Raw genomic sequence first — 19,890 nt, 5'->3', positions numbered from 1 at the left:
CCCCAAGCTTCCACTTGAAGGACAGAACCGCAACCAAGGTTAGCATAAAACCTAGAAATCCAAGCACCAGTGAAATCTCTCAAGATACCATCAGCACCAATTTTCCCATTAAGATTTCTAGCATCATCAACATTTAATTTAAAGTAATGCTCAGGAAGTTTCTTCCACAACAAACTAACAGAAGTTTTACTAGACTGTTGAGGCTTGAAAGTATTAGCAGATTTCCATTCCCTGGCAGAATCAATAACAACTTTCCCAGGATTAAAAGGATAGTGAAACCCCTCATCAAACACCATTTTATTCCTCCACTTCCATATGTGCCAACATATATACACAAATATTGAACACCATTGGAGATTACCATAACAGATTCTCATTTTGGTGGTTTTGGTCAAGAACCCTTTTAGTTTCATTTTTCCCCATGCAACTTTAATTAATATCCATATAGGATGTGGATATCCAACGTGCCTTATGAGATAAAACCTTATGAACCATGCATGGACTTTGTTCCCTCTCGCACATAACCAGGGCTTTGAACACCAAGCTGGTGCAACTTTCGTGCTCTCCAAGAAAGAAATTGTCATACATGATCAATCATGGTTCTCTGGTAAGGGCTGTTTCGAACAAGTGTGGCATGACTTGCTAGCTATATGTCGTGAAGACGCAGCGGCTGATGATGCAGCTGCCATGATTGGAAGTGCAGATTCCTTGGAACTAATGCCTGCTCCTTTTAAGATTCATGATGAAGAGAAGGTTGGAGGAAGTGAAAAAGAACTAAAGAAGAACTTAGCTATCAAGGCTGGTCAGAAAACAACGAATTCCTTCCTTGTGGAGTTGCTGAAAGGCTGTTTTCGGAATCAGCATGATTCAAAATGGAGGATTCTGGATGAGAAGAAGGATAGAGTATTTGAACTTGGATATAAGCTCTCTTACCTGCTGGCTCGATTCTTGTTCTTGGTGTCTTTGAAGGAACCGGAGAAGGTAATCACAAAGTTGGTAAAGTTTGGTGCTTCGATGAAGGGATTGATTGCAGGTGACCAGAATAGTGTGATAGTCAAGAAGATTTTTACTGTATTGAAGATGACATACAAGGAGCTGAGAGAGAGGAACGAACCAGACAAGTTGAAGGATCAGAGGGTAATCAATGATCAATTCAAGCTCCTCATACAAGTTTATGGAGTTGACAAAGTCCTTGATCGATTCATGACAGAGCTTCTTTGTTTAAATGCTGTTCTGAGTTCTCCAAATGCAAGTGTACCCCTTTCTTTAGTGGAGTCTGGTCTGAATCATTGTGAGAGAAAACTCATAGGGCTACAAGTGGTGATTGAGACACTGGAGGTATATGTGAATTTTACCCAGGAATCAGACAATATTAGTGCAAATATGGAACAGGGGATTCGGATTTTGTGGAGTGAAGAATTACAACTTTCCGGTACTGAATCCGTGTCACTCGATTCTGAAGAGGAATGGTGTAGATTGATGGATGATGACAAGAAATTGGAAAGAAATGGAGCCGAAGAAAGCTGAAAGAATATCAGAAACTGCATCATGCAGCCTCGGTATTTACTTGGGTGACAAACTTACGAGTACAGCTTGTGATGCGGTCTAGTTTTACCAAATGTGAATTACCAAATTACAATCAAGCAAATTGAACATTCTTGGATGATTGGTTTTGTTCTCTATTGAATTTGTTGGCGATTTTAGTAGCAATAATACATGAAAGAAACCGACGAAGTAACTACATGCGTACAGACTGGGAAGTCCTACCTAAAAGAAAAGTTAAAACTATATCATTAAACATCACAAAGTGAGTGTTCCTTTTCGAAAGAGGGTTACGTTAACGTCTCAGTAAAATGTAAAAACTCATGCTGGTTCAGAATCTAATTCTGTCAGAACGTTTAACCTACTAATACATCCCCCTTCATTTCGGTATTCTTCTAAGAAGCTTGTACATGCCAAATATATTCTTGTGCATCCACACATATGGGATGAAAAATGAGCGGTACTTGGCAGGCGATAGCTCCCGGTCCAGGTAAGGCAATGCTGCAATCACCTAAATTTAGCAGAAAACAAAACTCAGCACATATCAACCCAAGGAGGAGGAAGTACGACAGAAGACCAATATTTACCTCCCAAGTTGAAGAGTCACTCCCACGAGAAGGGAAGGGTCGACTAAGCTCGAGCTCAACAAGGAATGTACAATGTTCAAGATCCCGGAGCTGTAACATAGATAATAGGTCATTTTTTAATGAAAACAATAAATTTTCAAGACAAAAACTCATCAGCATAGAGCATTTTAATTTTAAACTAGCTCAAAGAAGAGTGAATTACATATTGCTTGTCAGACGCTTTGTTCTTATTGTTAAGATATGGTGGGGCTGCTGCTGTTCCACCCAACGTAGAATTGAATGGGAATGGAAGGAGTCCTCGGAACCCATCATCTATCCAACGGACCTCTCCCACATAATCAGGAACAAAGAAGGATGATGGGAAACGGTGCCATTCACTTCCAACACAAAGTACAGAACCTGATATTCAGAAAGTAAAATATAAGAAATTTAAGTGATCTTTCATCTTTCTATAATTGCATGGTCTACCTATTGATGGAGAGCCATGCCTCAGAAAAACTATGATATTACCGACTATTAAGGCGATTAGTCCTTGCTAGTTATGTGCAGAGTAGTACAGACAAACAGACAGATAGGGTCAACAGCAATCAAAAACTACCTCGTCAATCAGTTTAAGAACTGCCACAAGAAACACAAGTTTGAAAAAAAGTGGAGTATATAACCTAGGTTATATGGGCAAAACGAATGTCAGAGTAGCAAACTTAACATCTTTAGAATATATCAAATTATTATACACAAGACATTGGCATTCTTCAGACTAAAAAAGGGGACATTTGCATTCTGGTTAGCAGAGAAGGCATGTTTATTATAGTTCTCCAAGCAAAATTGCAACATGAGTTTTACACTTTCTTATGTAAATTATACATTAAGAAGCCATGTTCATTTACAATGACTGTGAACAGAAAAATTTATAGAATTTTGTCAACAATGCACTTTTGAGGTCAATAAAACTGAAGTAGCAAATATACTGATTCTCACCTGGTCCTGCATCTTCATGATGCTCCAAAAGCTTGTAAATCTCTATTGGAGCAGAATATCCATTAATCAGTGAAAACGTTCGAGCATGCGAAGCACACAGAATAAGACTAAGAACCACTGGCCTAAGAATCTTTGCAGCCTACATGAACAAACAACAATAGTGATGCCATAGAGAAGCAGTTGGTAAGGGCAATATAACAAAGTTAGGTGGAATATAGGATATACTCACCACAACCAATATAGAATTGTCATGGGGATTATACTTGGATCGAAAAACATCAGGAAAGCTCTCAATAACAGCTGAAGCAGCGACACAAATTAGTGGATATATCGGATAAAGAAACCTGCAATGAAGAATTGAGTCAACTAATTATCACTCCCATCTAACCTCCAAATAATGAAACAATAAAATAAAAAATGGAAACGCACAAACTAAATAAAAAATACTGCATTTTTCAGTGTAAATATCCAACTTCCAGCCATTTAATATCTAACTTCAATTACATAAAGAAACTAAATTTCATTTTCTAAGTTCTTGCACCATATAATTCTTTTAAGCCACCCATTCAGTCAATTGAATTGATACAAGACATGACAAAATGTCCTTTAAGGAAAGATTAGTCTGTCTAACCTTTCTTCTTTATGTGGCTGCAGAGACATAAACACCAACCAAATATATACAGGCGAGACCACAATCAGCAGGTCAGGGGCATACTTTTTCTTTGCGATTGGCAGCATTACCAGAAACAGCAATGCAAGTACAAAACAGAAGTTAAAATTGTTAAACCCATTCCGTAGATAAAAGAGCGGTCCTTCGGTTCCATACAAATGGCTCTCACCACCTCCTGCAACATTGTAGATCAATAAGTTTAACACAGATGATGTCCATCTGCTGTAGTAGCTGTAGTCAACGAGAACCGACAGTGCCTGAAAGAATTCAAATGTATAGGCATAAGCATAACTAAATGAGAATTTTTCACTATTTTTGTGTGCCAAGTGGTCGGGTACAGGCATGTACATTGCATATCGAACAAAAATTAGTAACGAATAACTTACAAGAACAACAATAGAGGTGGCAGCCCCAGCAATAAATGCTTGTTTGAATTTTCTAGCTAGAGAATAGAATGTGAGGGGCAGAAAAACCAAGATTGAGAAAGGCCAGCCAAGGATTACACCAGCAGCTGCAACTGAAACTGCCATGGCAGGTTTGTCTAGAAGAAACAACCCTGATGAAAGAGAGACGGCATACATAGAGAACGAACTTGGCAAGAAACCTGGCATTACAAAGAATCATTATTTCATTGAACAACTACCTCAAGACAAGCAAGTGAAATAACACTTGGAAAGAACAAAAATAAAAAGCTGGGCAAGAAGAAGAAGGGCCACGCACTTGTACTAGCAAAGAAACAACCGCTGGTTAAGCATAGCATGGCAAGTGTATACGAGGCAAGACGTTTGCCATACTTTCTTGACAGAGCATAAACCAGAATGGTTTCAGTAATAACAGAAATGAGACCAAGAAAGATCCTGACAGCATAAAATACCCTCACCTGTAATCAACAACAATTTGGTTCAGAAGAATTGCACAAAAATCAAGACCATAAAACAAAATCTCAACAAACATGAGAAGAAGAAAAAAACAGTTCAAAAGGCAAGCACAAAGTTCTTACTTTTTCCTCTCCAAACAACAAGGAAGCCGGTCGACCCACCAACTCATGGAAAAGAATGTACAAATACGACCTGAGTGCAAACTGAGAACTGCACGATGCATATTGCAATAAGAACCAACATTAGACAGTGATAACACTCAAAACGAAATTTACAAAATAAATTAGTGACCTACAAAAGTCCTCTATTGTTAATGATGACCATCTAGTTCCACCAATCATATGCTAATCGAAATGTCTATTATCTAAGCCACTAGGTTACAATGTTCCTTAGTAAGAATCGAAATGCAACAACTAAAAACCCCGAGATTCACAGCTGGTCATAAGAAGCACATAAACGTGTACAGCACAATTAATCACCAATAAGTTTACCATGTAGCATCCAAAAACAACATTTGCAACCTCATAATATTAATTCAAGATATTTAAAGACTAACAAATTATACAAGAAAGAAATGAAATTTGGAGATAAACCCAAAGAAGGATGAAAAGGGTACACACCTGTATTCCCAAGTTTGGAAGCCAGATTTGTAGAGAAGGTAATGCAGAGGCTCCCAATAGTTAAAGACCTCATCGCAGTCGTGAATGATGTTGGATGTGGCGCTCATGTATCTTAGCATACCCAAAGCTAAGAGCGGAACGAACCAACTGAAGCCCTTCTCAACCCCTGATTTGCCTTGCTTGTCGACTTTGGTGTAGGATACAGACGGCGACGGCGACGGCGACGATGAAGATGAAGGATCGGACGGTTGAGGACGTCTCTGCCTCGTTGAAAGGGCCATGGTGATCGCTCAAGGGTGTAGTACAGTGGAGTCTGTTGGGTTTCTGGAGGAGGAGGAGGACTTGGGTGGGAATGTGTTTGTTTGATGCTCTTTGTTAGTTTCTTTACCTTCAAAAGGAGTTAAAGATTGAAACTTTAGACTTTAGAGATTAAAAAACCACCTCTCAAGGTCAGCTTTTTGTCTCTCTTTTTTTTTTTTCTTTTCTTTCTTTTTTTTTTTTTTTTTGAAAGGGAGAAATTTTAAATTCTTTTGAGACTCTCCTTTGTGAAAATAAATTTGCCAATAATAATTTGTGTTTGGGGTATTCTTTGAAAGCTTTTAGAGTGCTTGGGAGCGTTGGAGAAGCGAATAATTCAATCAGTCCTGCACCATGTCCATATATTAAATTAATTGAACGGTTCACATTTTTTAAATTCTAATACTGCATAGATGTATTGAGATTGGAAAAGTAGAAGTTCTAGAGTGCGAACTGAAATAAATTATTCACTTAATCAGTATTTGTTGTATTCCCTGCAAATTGAATGAATCTTACTGTTCACATCTTCAAATTTTCAATACTTAAGAGATGTGTGAGTTTAACTTTGTTCCCAACAGAAGAAACATTAACTATTCAAAATATTAAAATATCGTTAAGCAACTAAAACAAAATATTAATAGAATCATTAGATGAGCACGTCTCAACGTATTAACTGCATGTCAACCTATTTCACCTTGCACTTGCAATCTAGTATCATAAACTAATATGGAAGGAGCGACAACTTGTAATGCGTCTCGTGTTTAAGTGTCACGCCTCGAATCCGGGTCAAAATTTTTTTTTTTAAATATTTCCCGAAATTCGAGGTGTGAGTAAAAATAAAAATAAACGAATAAAAAAAAAATCGACACTTTGATAATGGAATTGACTTCTCATTTCGGTATAAGGATAAATCCAACTCAAGATCACTAAGAGTACTCACTTCCGGAATAATGATCTTACAAATACAAAACTCCAACTAACTCTAATTGCTTTCGATCACTAATCTTCATAGTTCTTGTGTTTAATAACCTGCAAGACTGTTAAGGAGTGAGCTCAACCTGTGGCTCAGTAGGGAGCTATTTCTCTTCACACAAAAGATAACCAAACAATCATTATATGGTATGCATGAATACATGTTCTATTCCCGATAATTCACACAGCAGAATAAACTGAGCGTACATGTCCCATACCATGTATTTTACCACGAAGGTGACTCAGAGTACTCAACTATATGAACTAACCCCCACCCAAAATCAATCCCCCTAACCCTCTTTTGCTAGTCATCTTGTCCATGCCCCTTTCGCCAGTCCCGAATTACCCTTTCAATCCTATACTAATTGCGCATTAACAATGGGCATACCTGGGATCTGGTACCTGCTAAGGTTATGGACTCAACTACGCAAAAGGTAAATTTCAAACTTTCTTATATCGATAACATTACACATATCACCATCACCACCCTTATACTTCATATGTACTCAATGGATGATGCATCAATTGATAACATATACTTCGCAATGTAATTGCATCAAATATTCATTCATTCCACAACAAACATGTCAAGCAACATATATGCATACAATACAATTGAGTAGAGGTTCCCAGATCCCCCTACCTGGATTTCAAGCTATTGTATAGATACATGTTCCTGCATAAAAAGTAAATATCAAAGTACAATTCACATTTCCTATGCATAAGCACATAATTTATTCTAAACACAAAGCTATGATTCTGCCTTAGGAACATACTTCAATATCGAGCTTATGTCTTAAGAAAATGGTACCTGAAATCTAACATTTGAAGTGCTAACTAACCAACCAAAATGTCTTGCAGATTTATTGTGAAGGAAAACTGATTTCACAATGACATAAGTATCTCAAAAGAATTCAGTAAATAGCGTCACAAGTTTTGTTAAAAATAGAAGAATCTCTATGTTCAGTTGGTGGTCGAAATAAACAAGTTTAAATACAGGAAACTATTGAAACGAAATGGAACAAACAGAAACATAATGAAAATTGCAGAATTTCCTGATGCAGATCCTCAACTTCGAAAAATCATAACTTACTCTAGAAAAGTCTTTTTCATGAGATTTCAATTCTGAAATGATCTTTGAGATGTCTACTGAAATTTTCATGAAGACACCAACTTCAAATACCCAGCCGAAATGTACAGCTTTTAGTAAAAAGAAAACTGTGTCAAAAACAACAGATTGCAGACCTCTGTTTTTTAGCCTCAAACTTAACCAATGAGTCTTTAATGAAATTGTACAAAACTATATAGATATCAAGCTTACATTATAAGCTTTCAACACATGCAAATGGTTTCTAAAATGAAAGTCTAGATCAAAGGATATGGTTGCTCAAAATTAACTAAATGATTATAATGTAGAAACTTGTTCTAGCTTTCTCCAATGCCTATAAACTAATGTTTGATGTTACTGCTCAGTCTAAGGTTGTTAAACTGATGCATATAGGTTCTTTGATCACTCTAACCTCTTGTTGTTAAGATAAAATAAGAATTCTAACCCAAACAGCAACCTAAGAATTACTCAGGACACCCATTCTTATGGAACCAATTCTCTAATCATCTTGATTTGTTTCTATGCTTACAATCATTTACATTATTAACTGTAGAAAACATTAAGCCAACTTAGACAAGAACTGAGCAAAAACACATGAACAAAGTTTCATAGAAATAAAAATAGATTTTAGGATCGAAACAGACCTTTGAATCCCAAATCTAATTCTCCGAAACTAATCTTTGTAATCATGCCTTCCCTTCTCTTTCTTCTACCCCTTTTCTTTCCTCTTCTTCCCTCTCTATTTTCATTCTCACATATCCTTTTCTTTCTCCCAGTGTCTTTTTTTCTTTTGTTTCCTTTCCTTTCTGTTTATTTCTTTCTTTCTATCCTACTCCTTTCTCTCTATCTCCCTCACTCACGTTCTGTTCCCCTATTGCTCTCATTGTAGTGTGGATATGAAACAAGTAGATAGCTGCTATTTATAGTACTAGTCAGGTTCTTGGCCATCAAGCAAAACAATTATAATTAAATCTGCATATAGATGTGTTTGTCCATACCTATCACTTAATGACTTAATCACCAAGCATTCAATAGATATACTTGTACAATCCTATCTCTTAATAGAAACCTTCATCAGTAAGTATTGCAGAGATAGGTATGAAAGCTCTTATCCCTTTATAACTTAATGACCAAGGTTATATATAAAAACATATAGGAAGAAAATAAGCTTTATTTCTACAATATGGGGATATCCATGTGATAGCAGTAGACTAGAAGTTTTAATGATGGATAAATAGAGCTTGAGCTATAAATTGAGTGATGCCACCTCAAGCTACTAGTTAGCTTAATCTACAGGTTCAACAACACCTATAATTCCTAACTTTGCATAATCACCCAAATAGAATACTTACTCACACTTGGATACGAACAATGACTAATAAGAGATTCATTGATTGGGTTTATAAGGTCTCATTCGAAAATGTTTAAACCAATTGAGTAAAACTAGCTTCCTCACAAGTCTACATGTAATAGGTAATAGACTTCTCGAACACACACACGCTAACACACACACACACACACACAACCTAGTAAAGAAAATATTATCACACGATCTAATATATAATTAAAATTTTGGGTTGTTACATTAAGAGTCACCGAAAGGCCGAGATAAAGCAATTGGATAGAAGAGTTGCTAAGGAGAGCGAGAAAAATGAAGAAAAATACTGTGGTTATTGATTACAATTGAATTTTATTGAGAAGTAAGGATAATTTCAGCCATATTTTACAGTAGGTAACTGGTAAGTCCCAAAGTAGTCTCCTACCAAAGGATGCAATAGTTTGATGAGAAAACACCCAAAACAATACAATACTTCATTGGTTTTCCACCAAAAACTCGTAGTATTAGAGATGAAATTTGTATCACTTGAAATGCCTAGATGGATCATCGATCTCAACAAAGTGATTACGGACGAACTGGACGATAGGCTGCATAGAGAAACCCCAAATATTGGTAAAAATTAAAAGCTTGTGTTAAAATATTTAATTATTTATAGATAAAGTTATTTTGTTCGCTGCGCTTTTGTAGAAGAAAAAGATCACTGCCTTGAGAGTGAAAAGCAAGCACAAGCGATAAAAAGGATAGCAGTTGCGCATTCAAGTGAACTACTGAAAAATAGTGAAACTAAAACATCATTAGAAAAAGAATGACCAAATACGTTGAAAGATCCTCGAAAGATGAGTCAATCTTATTTAAAGATTGAAGAATAATTAGACAACTATGTAATTCTGAAGTGTTCAATAAAAGTACAATAGATATTTTTTCCTCATAAGATCTAAAACATTTATCTTTTTGAATCAGTCATTTTAATTTCGGCTCCCAAAAAACTCATTTTTTGGTTTGGCCGAAAAAGAAAATAAGGTCTCAAAAATGACAAATGTGAGCTTATTTGTACATGGCCCCAAATTTTCTCTTAAAAAAAAAAAAAAGTGGCTGAAGAAAGAAACCAAACCAGTCTTGTTTAGTTACTCTCACTCTTCTCTGAAATCCCTAAACCCCAACAAAAATGGCTTCGCGTCGGCTCTTATCCCCTCTTCTCCGATCCCCTTCCAGATTTTCGATCTCAAACCATAACCCTACCCTATCAACCCTCTCGCAATCGCCTCCCCGCGCTTCGCCGTGCGCCCACCTCCTTCGGAATGCTCTTCTTACCGGCCGCCGCATGCTCCACACCTCTTCTTCTATCACCGTAAGCTCCCAAATTCACTTTATTTATGTAATTTGAGGTGGTTTCCATTGGATTACTGGTTAGGACATGCTTGCCATTAAGAAATTTTAGGGCTTTGGTAGTTGAAATGAATTGAACTTTGATTGGTTACTGTGCTGTTCTGTATGGTACACATTGTATTGTTCAGCTGATTGATCCGCATTTCTGGCTTCTGGTGTTGAAAAGCTTTAGTCTTGCTTGTTACGTTGTGTGGGGATCAAGTTGTACATTGATTTTATTAGCTAAAAGGCCTTGCATATGTCGATTCCGGGATCATGTTGCCATTAGACTTTGATAAGAGATGTCAGGCTCTAATGATGGTTGATGTTAAAAAGTGTTGATTTTGTGCTTGTATGAAGGTAGGTATACCTTGACTTTGCTTGATTTATGTGTTGTTGCCGTTTTGTTCTGTCCAGTGCAAATGATATTTCAGTTGATTGATCGACATTTCTGGCCTCTTCTGTCGGAAGGCAGGGATCAAGTTGCACATTGATTGTCAGCTTTTATTTTTATACGCTTGTCTTCCCTGACTAGGGTTAGTCCGGATGCCTTTAGTTCGAGGTTAGGGGGGCCATAGGGGCTTTACTGTTTTCGGGCTGTGCTTGCTGGTTTGGCTTTACGAGGACTTGTTGCATTAGATTTTATAAGAACTGTTAGTGTTTTAATTATGTTCAATACTAAAGTGGTGCAGTTTGGTGCTTGTATGGATTTAAATGTTTTAAGTTTTGATTAACTAATGAGTTGGTGTCCAGAATTTCAAAATCTAGGTGGTATTGCTGTTTTGTGCTGTTCGGTACACAATCTTTCAGCGCATTGATCAACACGGGCTTCTGTTGCTGAAAGCTTTGATTTTCTATGTATGATGTGTATGGATCAAGTTGTATATTGATGGTTAGCCATTAGATTTTTCCCGTGTCTTCATTGACCTGATTTACATCAGTTGATGCACTTCTCTTTAGACAACATTTTTTCTTTTCCCAACTTGTTGAAGAACTATTGAACCTTACTCGCCATTCTGCAGACTAACTCAGAGGTGCCTGCTTTGCTTGGCCGTATCCCATCTACTGTTCGATACCAAGCTACTGCAGCTACTTGTCTTGGAGGACTTAGAACAACCTACAAGCGTTCCATCTCTTCTGCCCAAGCTATTCATGTGCCTTCTGTCCAACAGACCCTTGCTACTAGAACTAAGGTCTTATTATTATCCTTTCAAATGTTCATTTTTAATAGCATTTAATGCTGTGATTGCTTTCCTGCTCCCCTTTGGGCCTGTGCTCGGGTACTCTACTTTCAGTATAGTTATATTTCTTGGTTCATGCACAGGTTGTTGACTTTCTTGCACCATACCAAAGAGGAGGAAATATTGGGTTGTTTGGTGGGGTTGGTGTAGGGAAAAACTATGCTTACTATTCAGCTCAACCTGGTGGCAAAAGTGGAGGGTCAGTTTTCAAAAGATAGACATGTTGACTTACTAGTTTGGTAATGCTCCTGTTCTTTCCATTATATCACCTCCCTTTGTTGATCGGATGATTTGTTTCTGTATGTGGTCAGATTCAAAAAACAGCGCAAGGGAAGAATGAAAGGACTATCTTGCCGAGGTAATCGTATCAGCTTTGGTAAATATGGTCTTCAAGCGCTTGAACCTGCTTGGATCACAGCTAGACAAATAGAAGCAGGGCGGAGAGCAATGTCACGAAATGCACGTGGTGGAGGGAAAATATGGGTACGAGTAATTTCAGACAAACCAGTTACAGCAAAGCCTACAGAAGTACGTATGGGCAAGGGGAAAGGAGCTGTCTCGCATATGGTGGCTGTTGTTTTACCGGGCAGAATACTTTATGAAGTGAGCGGAGTAGCAGAAAATGTAGCCAGAAGGGCTATTACTATAGCTGGCTCCAAAATGCCTATAAAAACTAAATTTGTTGTCTCAGGGTAGGAATGTAGAACCGATGGAAAGAGTTTTTGGACAGGAAAAGCAATTGCAGGTTTCTATTTTCTGTTTTGAACACTCCATTTCACCATTTTTGCATTGAAAAGGAAAAGACCTGATAAAGGAAATGATATGATTCAACCTCGAACAAATCCATTTGAATTTGATTGTGTATTGGAAGTATACGAGTATGCTCATTATTGTTTGCTGTAGTGAAAAAAGCAGTACCAATCGGATATTTCAATATGTTGAGAATATATACATCTCACATGGGAAAAATGGGACATTGCTTATGAGTTTATAAGGGTTTGGGCCACTCCATCCATTGTCAATTGGTTTTGGATGTGAACCTCAGATTACTTTATCACGGTATCAGAGCGGGTTACCCACGTGTGCATGCCTAACGGCTACACGGCTTATCCACGTGTATGGCTTGAAAATTCGCCACACGTGTGGGGGCGTGTTGAGAATATATACATCCTACATGGGAAAAATGGGACACACACTATCCATTGCCAATTGGTTTTGGACATGAACGTTACTTGCAACTTAGCATCATGACTACATCTTATGACCAAGTGATGATAAAATTCGACAACACCAACCAAAGTTGGCTGCAGAATGACTTGCTCAAACTTATGGAAAAGACTGATTATAAGGCAGGCTGTGCACCTGTTATGAAGATGAACACATTAGGAATTCTACTGTAGTTGAGCCAGTAAATGGAGATTGGAATTACTCGAATTAAATGTGTTAATTTGTAAATCAAATTGGAGAGAAGGCAATGACAATCAAGAAGCTTTAAAAGCCACCAGAAAAACTGTCGATGCCAAACATTACATATCCATCCTTTCACACAGATGACATTAGTCCCAAATGTTTTCCAAATTTTATCCCCCAAATGGTGTGGTTAAGCAGTATCTTATTTTCTACAAACAGAAATCAGGTCCGACTGTCCAAGTGAGTCAAAGTATATGCATCAAAGAACCGAAAGAAAGAAAGAAAGAAAAAAAAAAAAAAAACCCAACATTACTTGGTGTACAGAAGTTTTGAGAAAAGGTTGTACTGTTGTAGAATGTCACTCATCTGATTATTTGATAAATAAAGGGAACAAAAAAAAAAACAGAGAAGACACTGATCTGATGGCAAAGAACCAAATTATTAAACATGAAGTCCATATCACCATCTGTATTAAGCATAACAAACGGTAACATTGAGTTCAATTTCTTCTGTGGAAACGATAACAATGCTGACTATGTTTTATGCACCATAATCTGATCGTAGAACAGCAGTTATCTGACGTTTAAGATGGATGATCAAAAGGCATCCACTTCATGTAAACATAGATTCAGTTCATGGGATGCAGCCCATCTCTATAAAGCAGAAAAACAGAAAGGGAAAAAGCATAGAAACACATAAGAGACACGTTTAACCAGTGTTCTGCAAGCCAGCTGCAATACCCTTCATTGTCAAGATAAGGGTGTCCTCCAAACCAGGGGCGTACTCACTTGTTGGGTTCAGCTTCACAAGTTCATCAGCTGGTTTGTTTGACTCCGTAATCTCCTTGGACAGATGTGGTCGCACAGTCACATGGTAGGTAGGATCTCGGATCCTTTTCAGTGTATATGCTTGGCAAACATTGAGGGTGGTGATGTATGAATCACGCAGTCGGAGTCTTTGCTTCAGGTGGGGGTCCCCTTCAAGAAGATCCTTGTGACCAGCAATCTACAAGTAGAAAAAGGCAGAAGGTCAATTTATGCAGAGAGGTGTATTTCTGGCGAGACCCAAGAAAACAAATGAAATACTGCATGAGAAATTTTGCAGTATATAAACATGCAAAATAATTTTCATGAATTGCTCAAAATATAATTGAAAGATGTGGTTTTACCTGCAAGAGATATTTCTGGGTTTCTGCATAGTCGGCTCTCAATCGCTCTCCGAATGACCATAGGTCTTCTGAAACAAGGAGTTTATCATACAAAGCAGCAATTCCGGGGTTTCCCTTGGCAAACACCATTTCAACCAAATCAATGGTGACCCTAAAGAACGGCCATTGATTGTACATATCCTGCAGCATGTGAAGGTTCCTAATGTCCTTCGCAATGACATATTTGAAAGCTTCTCCAAAGCCTAACCACACAGGAAGATGGAACCTCGTTTGTGTCCAGGCAAAAATCCATGGGATTGCACGAAGTGACTCAATGCCTCCACTAGGCTTTCGCTTTGACGGGCGACTTCCAATGTTCATCCGACCATACTCCAGCTCTGGTGTAGCCTACATCATATATTTCCAAGGTCATTCTGATGAAAATAGTCATAGTAAAAAACTAATGTGATTAGAGCAAGGTCTTATATACTTACAAGACGGAAATACTCAACAAATCTGGGTTCTTTGAAAACAATAGAACGATAGGCCTCTGTAGATACAACAGCCATTTCATCCATAAGTTTACGCCATTCTGGTTTTGGTGAAACTGGGAAATGCATTCCATGCTCTAGTGTAGCAGCTGTGAAACGCTGGAGTGTTCTAAAACACAAGAGCTCCTCTCCAAAAGACTGCTCAATAACTTCACCTTGGACAGTGACACGGAGGGAACCATGAATAGTATCAGGTGGTTGAGACAATATAGCAAGATGGGTGGGCCCACCTCCCCTTCCAACAGTCCCACCACGACCATGGAACATAGTTAGCTTCACACCAAAATCCTTAGCAACCTTTATAAGGTCCTCCTGTGCCTTGTATAACTGCCAGCCAGCTGAAAAACGCCCTGCATCTTTACCAGAATCTGAGTACCCAATCATGACTTCTTGCTTTCCATTGATCCTTTCCCTATACCAATCAATTGAGAAGAGCCGAGCCAAAGCAGCAGGAGCAGCCTCCAAATCTGCAAGCTTCTCAAACAGTGGAACGACTCTCAGTGGTTTCTTCACATGACATTCACGTTGCAGGAGTTCAACTGCAAGGACATCAGATGGAGCAGTTGCCATTGAGATGATGTATGCTCCAAAGTTGTCAGATGGGAGTTCTGATATCACATGTAATGTATCCAAAACATCAGCAATTTCTTCGGTTTTTGGAAGATCAGGGCCAAAAAGCGGGCGCTTGCCACTAAGTTCAGATAGAAGCCACTGCTGACGGCGTTCTTCGGACCATTCTCTATAGGAACCAATTTCCAGATGCTTTGTGATGGCATCGATGACATCAGTGTGCCTGTCAGATTCTTGCCGAATATCAAGTCTCACAAGTGAAAGTCCAAAGGTAGAAACTTGCCTTAAGAAATCAAGAAGGGAGCCATCGGCAATTGCCCGATCTCCACAAGAGCAGAGTGATCTATAGCATAGTTCGAGTGGTTCCAAGAACTACAATAATTTAAATCTCAGTTAGGACCATAACCAGTTAACCAAAATAAAAAATAAATAAAAATGGAAGTTAGCAGTCAGACAATGTCCTAGAATGGCAGTACCTCCTCAACACTGGTCAATACTGCTTCCTCTGGAATGTCAGAGTGCCCACAGGCTAACAACTGACGAGAACGTTCCCGTGTATGATAAAGCTTATCCCTTATATCACCAAGAATCACACGGTAGGGTTCGTTGGGAGGAACTTGCTTCCAAAATTCTGTATCAAGAAACAGAGGCAATGAGTATCGCAACAACTGGAATGCTCACCAAATGACAACACAGACACACACACAGAAAATCAAAAGTGCATAAGAAAGGAGTATCCATATGCTCCCCAAGTATCTTCACCAAAAAAAAAAAAAAGGGAGTGAAATTCACATCCCCCATTTTACAATCCACACTCCATGTTTCCTTTTATGGTATCTTAACATCACATTTTTACAATCCACACTACATAGAGACAAAACTGAAGATACTAAAAAATAGAAACATGGAGTGTGGATTGTAAAATGGGGAGTGTAAATTTCAAAAAAAGAAACACTTAGGAAGAAAAAAAGTATTATTATGTTATCCCGCTCTTATAGTCCTTTTATCCTATTTATTAACTACAGAAACTTATTATTGCATGGGGAAAAAATTGCAACTATAAACTAGTTTCTGGGGCATTACTATCTGGGAACACTTAAATGAGCAGCACTGAGCTACAAGAAATCCCTCCAAGCTATCCGACTACCAATAAGTAAGCGAAGGTCATAACATGGTACCCAATATATTCATATCAGATATTAGTTTTTATCCCAAGTAATATCAGAGTAGATAAATTACCTATGTAGTGCTTTGCATCTCTCCTTGAGGACCTGTGAAGTACGTCTGCACGAACACGGAGTTCCTCATTGCAGCGCCACATAGACAACTGCCAGGAAAAGAAAGGACACTAGCTAAGTATTGACACCAATATAGTAACATAACCATTTAATCGAGTATATGAAGCTCATAATAGACAATTTCAAGATGCTCTGTCAGGTACCTCAAACATAAGATCCTCTATCTGAGAATAGTACAAGTTAGCAGCCATCATTCTAGCCAGAAGGCACACATCCCTTGTGACTTCAGGAGTTACTCTTGGATTACCTGCATCCCATGACAGAAGAATGTGAACCCAGTTGGTGAAAGAAGGAATGGTAACTAGCAATGTACATCATGCTTATTCCCAAAAAAATAACTACGTAAAGGTACGGAACAGTGTAATCAGGTAAGGAACAACACTTTTGTTATGTTCAATTTCACATTTTTACTGTGTTTTAGAATATTCCTGGAAGTCATTTTTGCTTTTCTTTTTCCCACTACAAGACAATTTGCACATAATGCATGATCATAGTTTGATCAAGAAGGGTCATACCATCGCGATCACCACCCATCCAAGAAGAGAATTGAATAAGTGGGGCATTGTAGGGAACGCGTTCATTAATCCCAATGTTCTTCAAAGCTGTGTCAACACGACGCAGAAACTTTGGGACACCATTCCAGACTGTTTCATGAAAGTAGCTCATCCCTGCTCTCATCTCATCTTGTGGAGTCGGAGCTGTTCTTCTGATCTCATCCGTACGAAATGCAGCTTGAATCTAATTCGTTTAGAATGCCAACATAAATGACAGATGGAAAATGTTAGAAAATTCCACTTTCTAAGCCCATGTCAATGACTTCAGAAATTGATAGTACATAAAGAATATATAAGCGAAATTGGTGCTGATATTACCTCTCTCTGAAGTGCCTCATCAATTTCCTGCTTATCATCTGGAGTAATGTCTTTGGCATACAACTGGGTTAAGCAATTCCGTATCCTGGACACATGTGTGGTGTGCACGAGAGAGAAAAAGGCGATAAGAATCTAAGCCATGAATTTAGTAGGGGGAAGCTCAAATTTCTAATGAAAATGAAAAACATTAAGATATCTTTAGAGATAAGAATCTGCAATGCAAGAGAGTAGTAGATTGAGAGCAAACCTTCCATGCTTCTGAAGCAAGGATCTACGGACTGATTGTGTAGGATGAGCAGTGAAGACAAGATCTACAGTCTGATTTTTCAGAGCATCAAAAACCTCTTCCGGAGACTTCTTAAATTCCCCCACAAGCCTCTTGAGAGTTTCTTCAATGTCTGACTCAGTTGTTGCGGAATTTTCATCTGCAAAGTCTCCCTTTTTCAGTTTGTTTCGTCTGCGGTAAGCAATCTGGACCTCCTCAGCCAAGTTGGCCAAGCTAAGCATGTGAGCGAAGGATTTTGCAATAACAATGGAATCCCCTGGATCCAAACTTGTCAATACATTTCCAAGTTCCGACAGTTTTTGTGGATCATGCTTTCCTTCATATTCAGCAGAAAGCTCATAACATGATTGGACCTGTATAAAAAAAACACATAACAGATTATATAAGTATCCCTTAATTGCTCACCTGATGGCAATCATCACAGTAGCTTTCAGCACATACAAATGACAAATGTGACCAAGAGGCCAAGAGTTGCTCTCAAATCCAAAACAAAAATCCAAAGCTAGAAGATCTCAAATGTACACTGCGAAACTCTCTTAAATGAACTAAACAAGCTATAAAAGCCTAGAGAATTGTAGACTGAGATATCATGAGCAGTGCCAGTCCTCACAGAAATCCATTTTGTAACCAAAAAATTATTTTGGATATTCATCAAAGCCAACAAATCCACCCATCAGTCAGAAGATCCCTTAATCAAAATGATTTATAAAAAGATTGAAATCGTTTTCGAAGTCACACCGACAGTTCCATGCTTTAGAATAGACTAGAAAAAGCAACCAATCCCAGGATTGTAATTCCAAGAGTTTTGGATCACTGGTATTGACCAAATCAAACCTGTACATCTCAAACTAAGAAGCCTAAAAAATTAATTGTTTATTAAGATATCATTAACAGCACTGGGGCCTTCATCGAAAATCCACTTCTCAACAGAGACTGAGATTTCAGATTTCGATCTTCCTTAAAATCCAACAAATGCATAACCTCAGTCCACAAATCCATCAAAACTATATGATATGGGTCTTGAATTCACAGGTAAAGTTCCAAGCTTTATATGAACAAACCACAAATGCAACCAATTCCAATTGGAATTTCAACTTTTGGCATAAAGGGCATTCATCAAAACCAATCCTCAACATCCCCAACTGATCAAAACCAAAAATTTAAACCAATCAAACCGAAACACTCACCGTTTCCCTGAGATCTTCTCCATGCAAATCCTGGAGAATATCCAGAAACCGATCCAAAAGCAGAGCATCATACTCAACAAGCTTGTCATCCTCACTCACTTTCGCCGGAACCAGAGCCCGAAGCTGAGCGTCTATAGACGCCAACTTCTCCAAACTCCTATTAGCCATTGCTCCCACTGAGTCTCCTCACTATTTGATATATATACAAAAAACAAGCCAAAAAGGGAAACAAACACAGAAAAGTCAGAAACTTGCAAACACCCAAAAGCAGAAATGACCAAAAGGAAAGAAAGAAAAAACGAGCCCCCCAATTTCGGATTGAATCAGGAACAATAGCCAAAAACCCTGAACAAGACCCACAATAATAGGGACTATGAAATGGAAAATATATGGAAAGACAAGACGACACGTGTGAGATAATGCAGGGCCTGAGTTGCTTACATTCTTACAAAACCAGAGCTTGTATGAAGAAGAAAGATTGGTTTTTTTTTAGTAAATGTGAAAGAACTTTGAGGGACCCAGATGGGAATTTGGGAGTACCCGAATCTTGGATTTCAACCGAGGACGGTGAGGAAGACGAAAGCTGAGGACTGAAAAAGGGAGGGTGTGAGATCCAAAAGAAGCGCCGAGGGGGACATTATATAGAGAGAAGTGTACGGGTTTTGTCGATGTCCATTAGTCTAGTCACGTAGTTCTTCTCTCTTCTTCTTCTTCTTCTTCTTCTTGATTGGCGGGGAATGGGGAATATCCTAAGAAAGATACTCTAAATAGTCTACAGTCGTAATTTCCCTATGTGAAATTGCTTTTGTACAAAATTGAACAACACAAACAAAAGTTTTTTTTTCATTTTTTTTTTTCAAACATAAACAAAAGTTTAGGAGAGGGAGATTGAGGGTGAAATTAAATTATTTTACCCTTATAGAGAGACTAAAAATTTTATAGTGCGTTCTGAGCATATTAAAACTCTAAATT

The 19,890-nt window shown here is 38.2% G+C and overlaps 3 protein-coding genes across 16 annotated transcripts; 1 reads left to right on the top strand and 2 right to left on the bottom strand.

The window, feature by feature from the left end:
- Positions 1–1,655: 1,655 nt before the first annotated feature.
- LOC112165471 (dol-P-Man:Man(6)GlcNAc(2)-PP-Dol alpha-1,2-mannosyltransferase) lies at positions 1,656–8,555 on the bottom strand. Of its 12 annotated transcripts, none has more exons than XM_040506598.1 (13): positions 8,297–8,555; positions 7,188–7,220; positions 6,513–6,609; positions 5,276–5,919; positions 4,778–4,865; positions 4,498–4,657; positions 4,164–4,381; positions 3,739–4,034; positions 3,337–3,451; positions 3,108–3,246; positions 2,332–2,528; positions 2,130–2,219; positions 1,656–2,053 (listed from the first exon to the last, which is right to left on the bottom strand). In XM_040506598.1, the coding sequence occupies exons 4-13, from the start codon at positions 5,554–5,556 to the stop codon at positions 1,922–1,924; spliced, it is 1,716 nt and encodes a 571-aa protein (XP_040362532.1). In that variant the 5' UTR covers positions 5,557–5,919; positions 6,513–6,609; positions 7,188–7,220; positions 8,297–8,555; the 3' UTR covers positions 1,656–1,921. The 12 variants fall into 12 exon arrangements, with proteins under 12 accessions (XP_040362532.1, XP_040362537.1, XP_040362534.1 ...); XM_040506603.1 differs by having other exon boundaries at positions 5,276–5,663; XM_040506600.1 differs by having other exon boundaries at positions 6,513–6,601.
- Positions 8,556–10,060: 1,505 nt separating this feature from the next.
- On the top strand, positions 10,061–12,492 carry LOC112201758. The gene is made up of 4 exons (XM_024342679.2): positions 10,061–10,339; positions 11,379–11,549; positions 11,681–11,796; positions 11,909–12,492. Exons 1-4 carry the CDS (start codon positions 10,157–10,159, stop codon positions 12,291–12,293), a joined length of 855 nt encoding a protein of 284 aa, XP_024198447.1. The 5' UTR covers positions 10,061–10,156; the 3' UTR covers positions 12,294–12,492.
- Positions 12,493–13,427: 935 nt separating this feature from the next.
- LOC112201512 (phosphoenolpyruvate carboxylase, housekeeping isozyme) lies at positions 13,428–19,617 on the bottom strand. 3 transcript variants are annotated; one of them, XM_024342399.2, is made up of 11 exons: positions 19,459–19,617; positions 18,919–19,107; positions 17,693–18,084; positions 17,446–17,530; positions 17,089–17,311; positions 16,717–16,820; positions 16,515–16,602; positions 15,752–15,906; positions 14,649–15,647; positions 14,176–14,562; positions 13,428–14,012 (listed from the first exon to the last, which is right to left on the bottom strand). In XM_024342399.2, the coding sequence occupies exons 2-11, from the start codon at positions 19,084–19,086 to the stop codon at positions 13,716–13,718; spliced, it is 2,898 nt and encodes a 965-aa protein (XP_024198167.1). In that variant the 5' UTR covers positions 19,087–19,107; positions 19,459–19,617; the 3' UTR covers positions 13,428–13,715. The 3 variants fall into 3 exon arrangements, with proteins under 3 accessions (XP_024198167.1, XP_024198166.1, XP_040361458.1); XM_024342398.2 differs by having other exon boundaries at positions 19,360–19,576; XM_040505524.1 differs by lacking the exon at positions 19,459–19,617 and having other exon boundaries at positions 18,919–19,278.
- Positions 19,618–19,890: the final 273 nt, after the last annotated feature.

This window comes from Rosa chinensis, chromosome 5 (assembly GCF_002994745.2).
Source record: "Rosa chinensis cultivar Old Blush chromosome 5, RchiOBHm-V2, whole genome shotgun sequence".
NCBI lineage: Eukaryota > Viridiplantae > Streptophyta > Magnoliopsida > Rosales > Rosaceae > Rosa > Rosa chinensis.
This window is presented reverse-complemented; position numbering and strand designations above follow the sequence as displayed.

Bases quoted from the DNA above. Each gene is read 5' to 3' on its own strand.
- LOC112165471 (XM_040506598.1), bottom strand. From the start codon at position 5,556: ATGGCCCTTTCAACGAGGCAGAGACGTCCTCAACCGTCCGATCCTTCA. The intron at 4,866-5,275 runs GTGTGTACCCTT...TGCATCGTGCAG, and splicing joins TTCCAAACTTGGGAATACAG to TTCTCAGTTTGCACTCAGGT. The intron at 2,529-3,107 runs GTGAGAATCAGT...TCTGAATATCAG, and splicing joins TCATGAAGATGCAGGACCAG to GTTCTGTACTTTGTGTTGGA.
- LOC112201758 (XM_024342679.2), top strand. From the start codon at position 10,157: ATGGCTTCGCGTCGGCTCTTATCCCCTCTTCTCCGATCCCCTTCCAGA. The intron at 10,340-11,378 runs GTAAGCTCCCAA...GCCATTCTGCAG, and splicing joins ACACCTCTTCTTCTATCACC to ACTAACTCAGAGGTGCCTGC. The intron at 11,797-11,908 runs GTCAGTTTTCAA...GTATGTGGTCAG, and splicing joins CCTGGTGGCAAAAGTGGAGG to ATTCAAAAAACAGCGCAAGG.
- LOC112201512 (XM_024342399.2), bottom strand. From the start codon at position 19,086: ATGGCTAATAGGAGTTTGGAGAAGTTGGCGTCTATAGACGCTCAGCTT. The intron at 16,821-17,088 runs GTATGACCCTTC...CATGGGATGCAG, and splicing joins GATGGGTGGTGATCGCGATG to GTAATCCAAGAGTAACTCCT. The intron at 15,648-15,751 runs GTACTGCCATTC...AAATTATTGTAG, and splicing joins TATTGACCAGTGTTGAGGAG to TTCTTGGAACCACTCGAACT.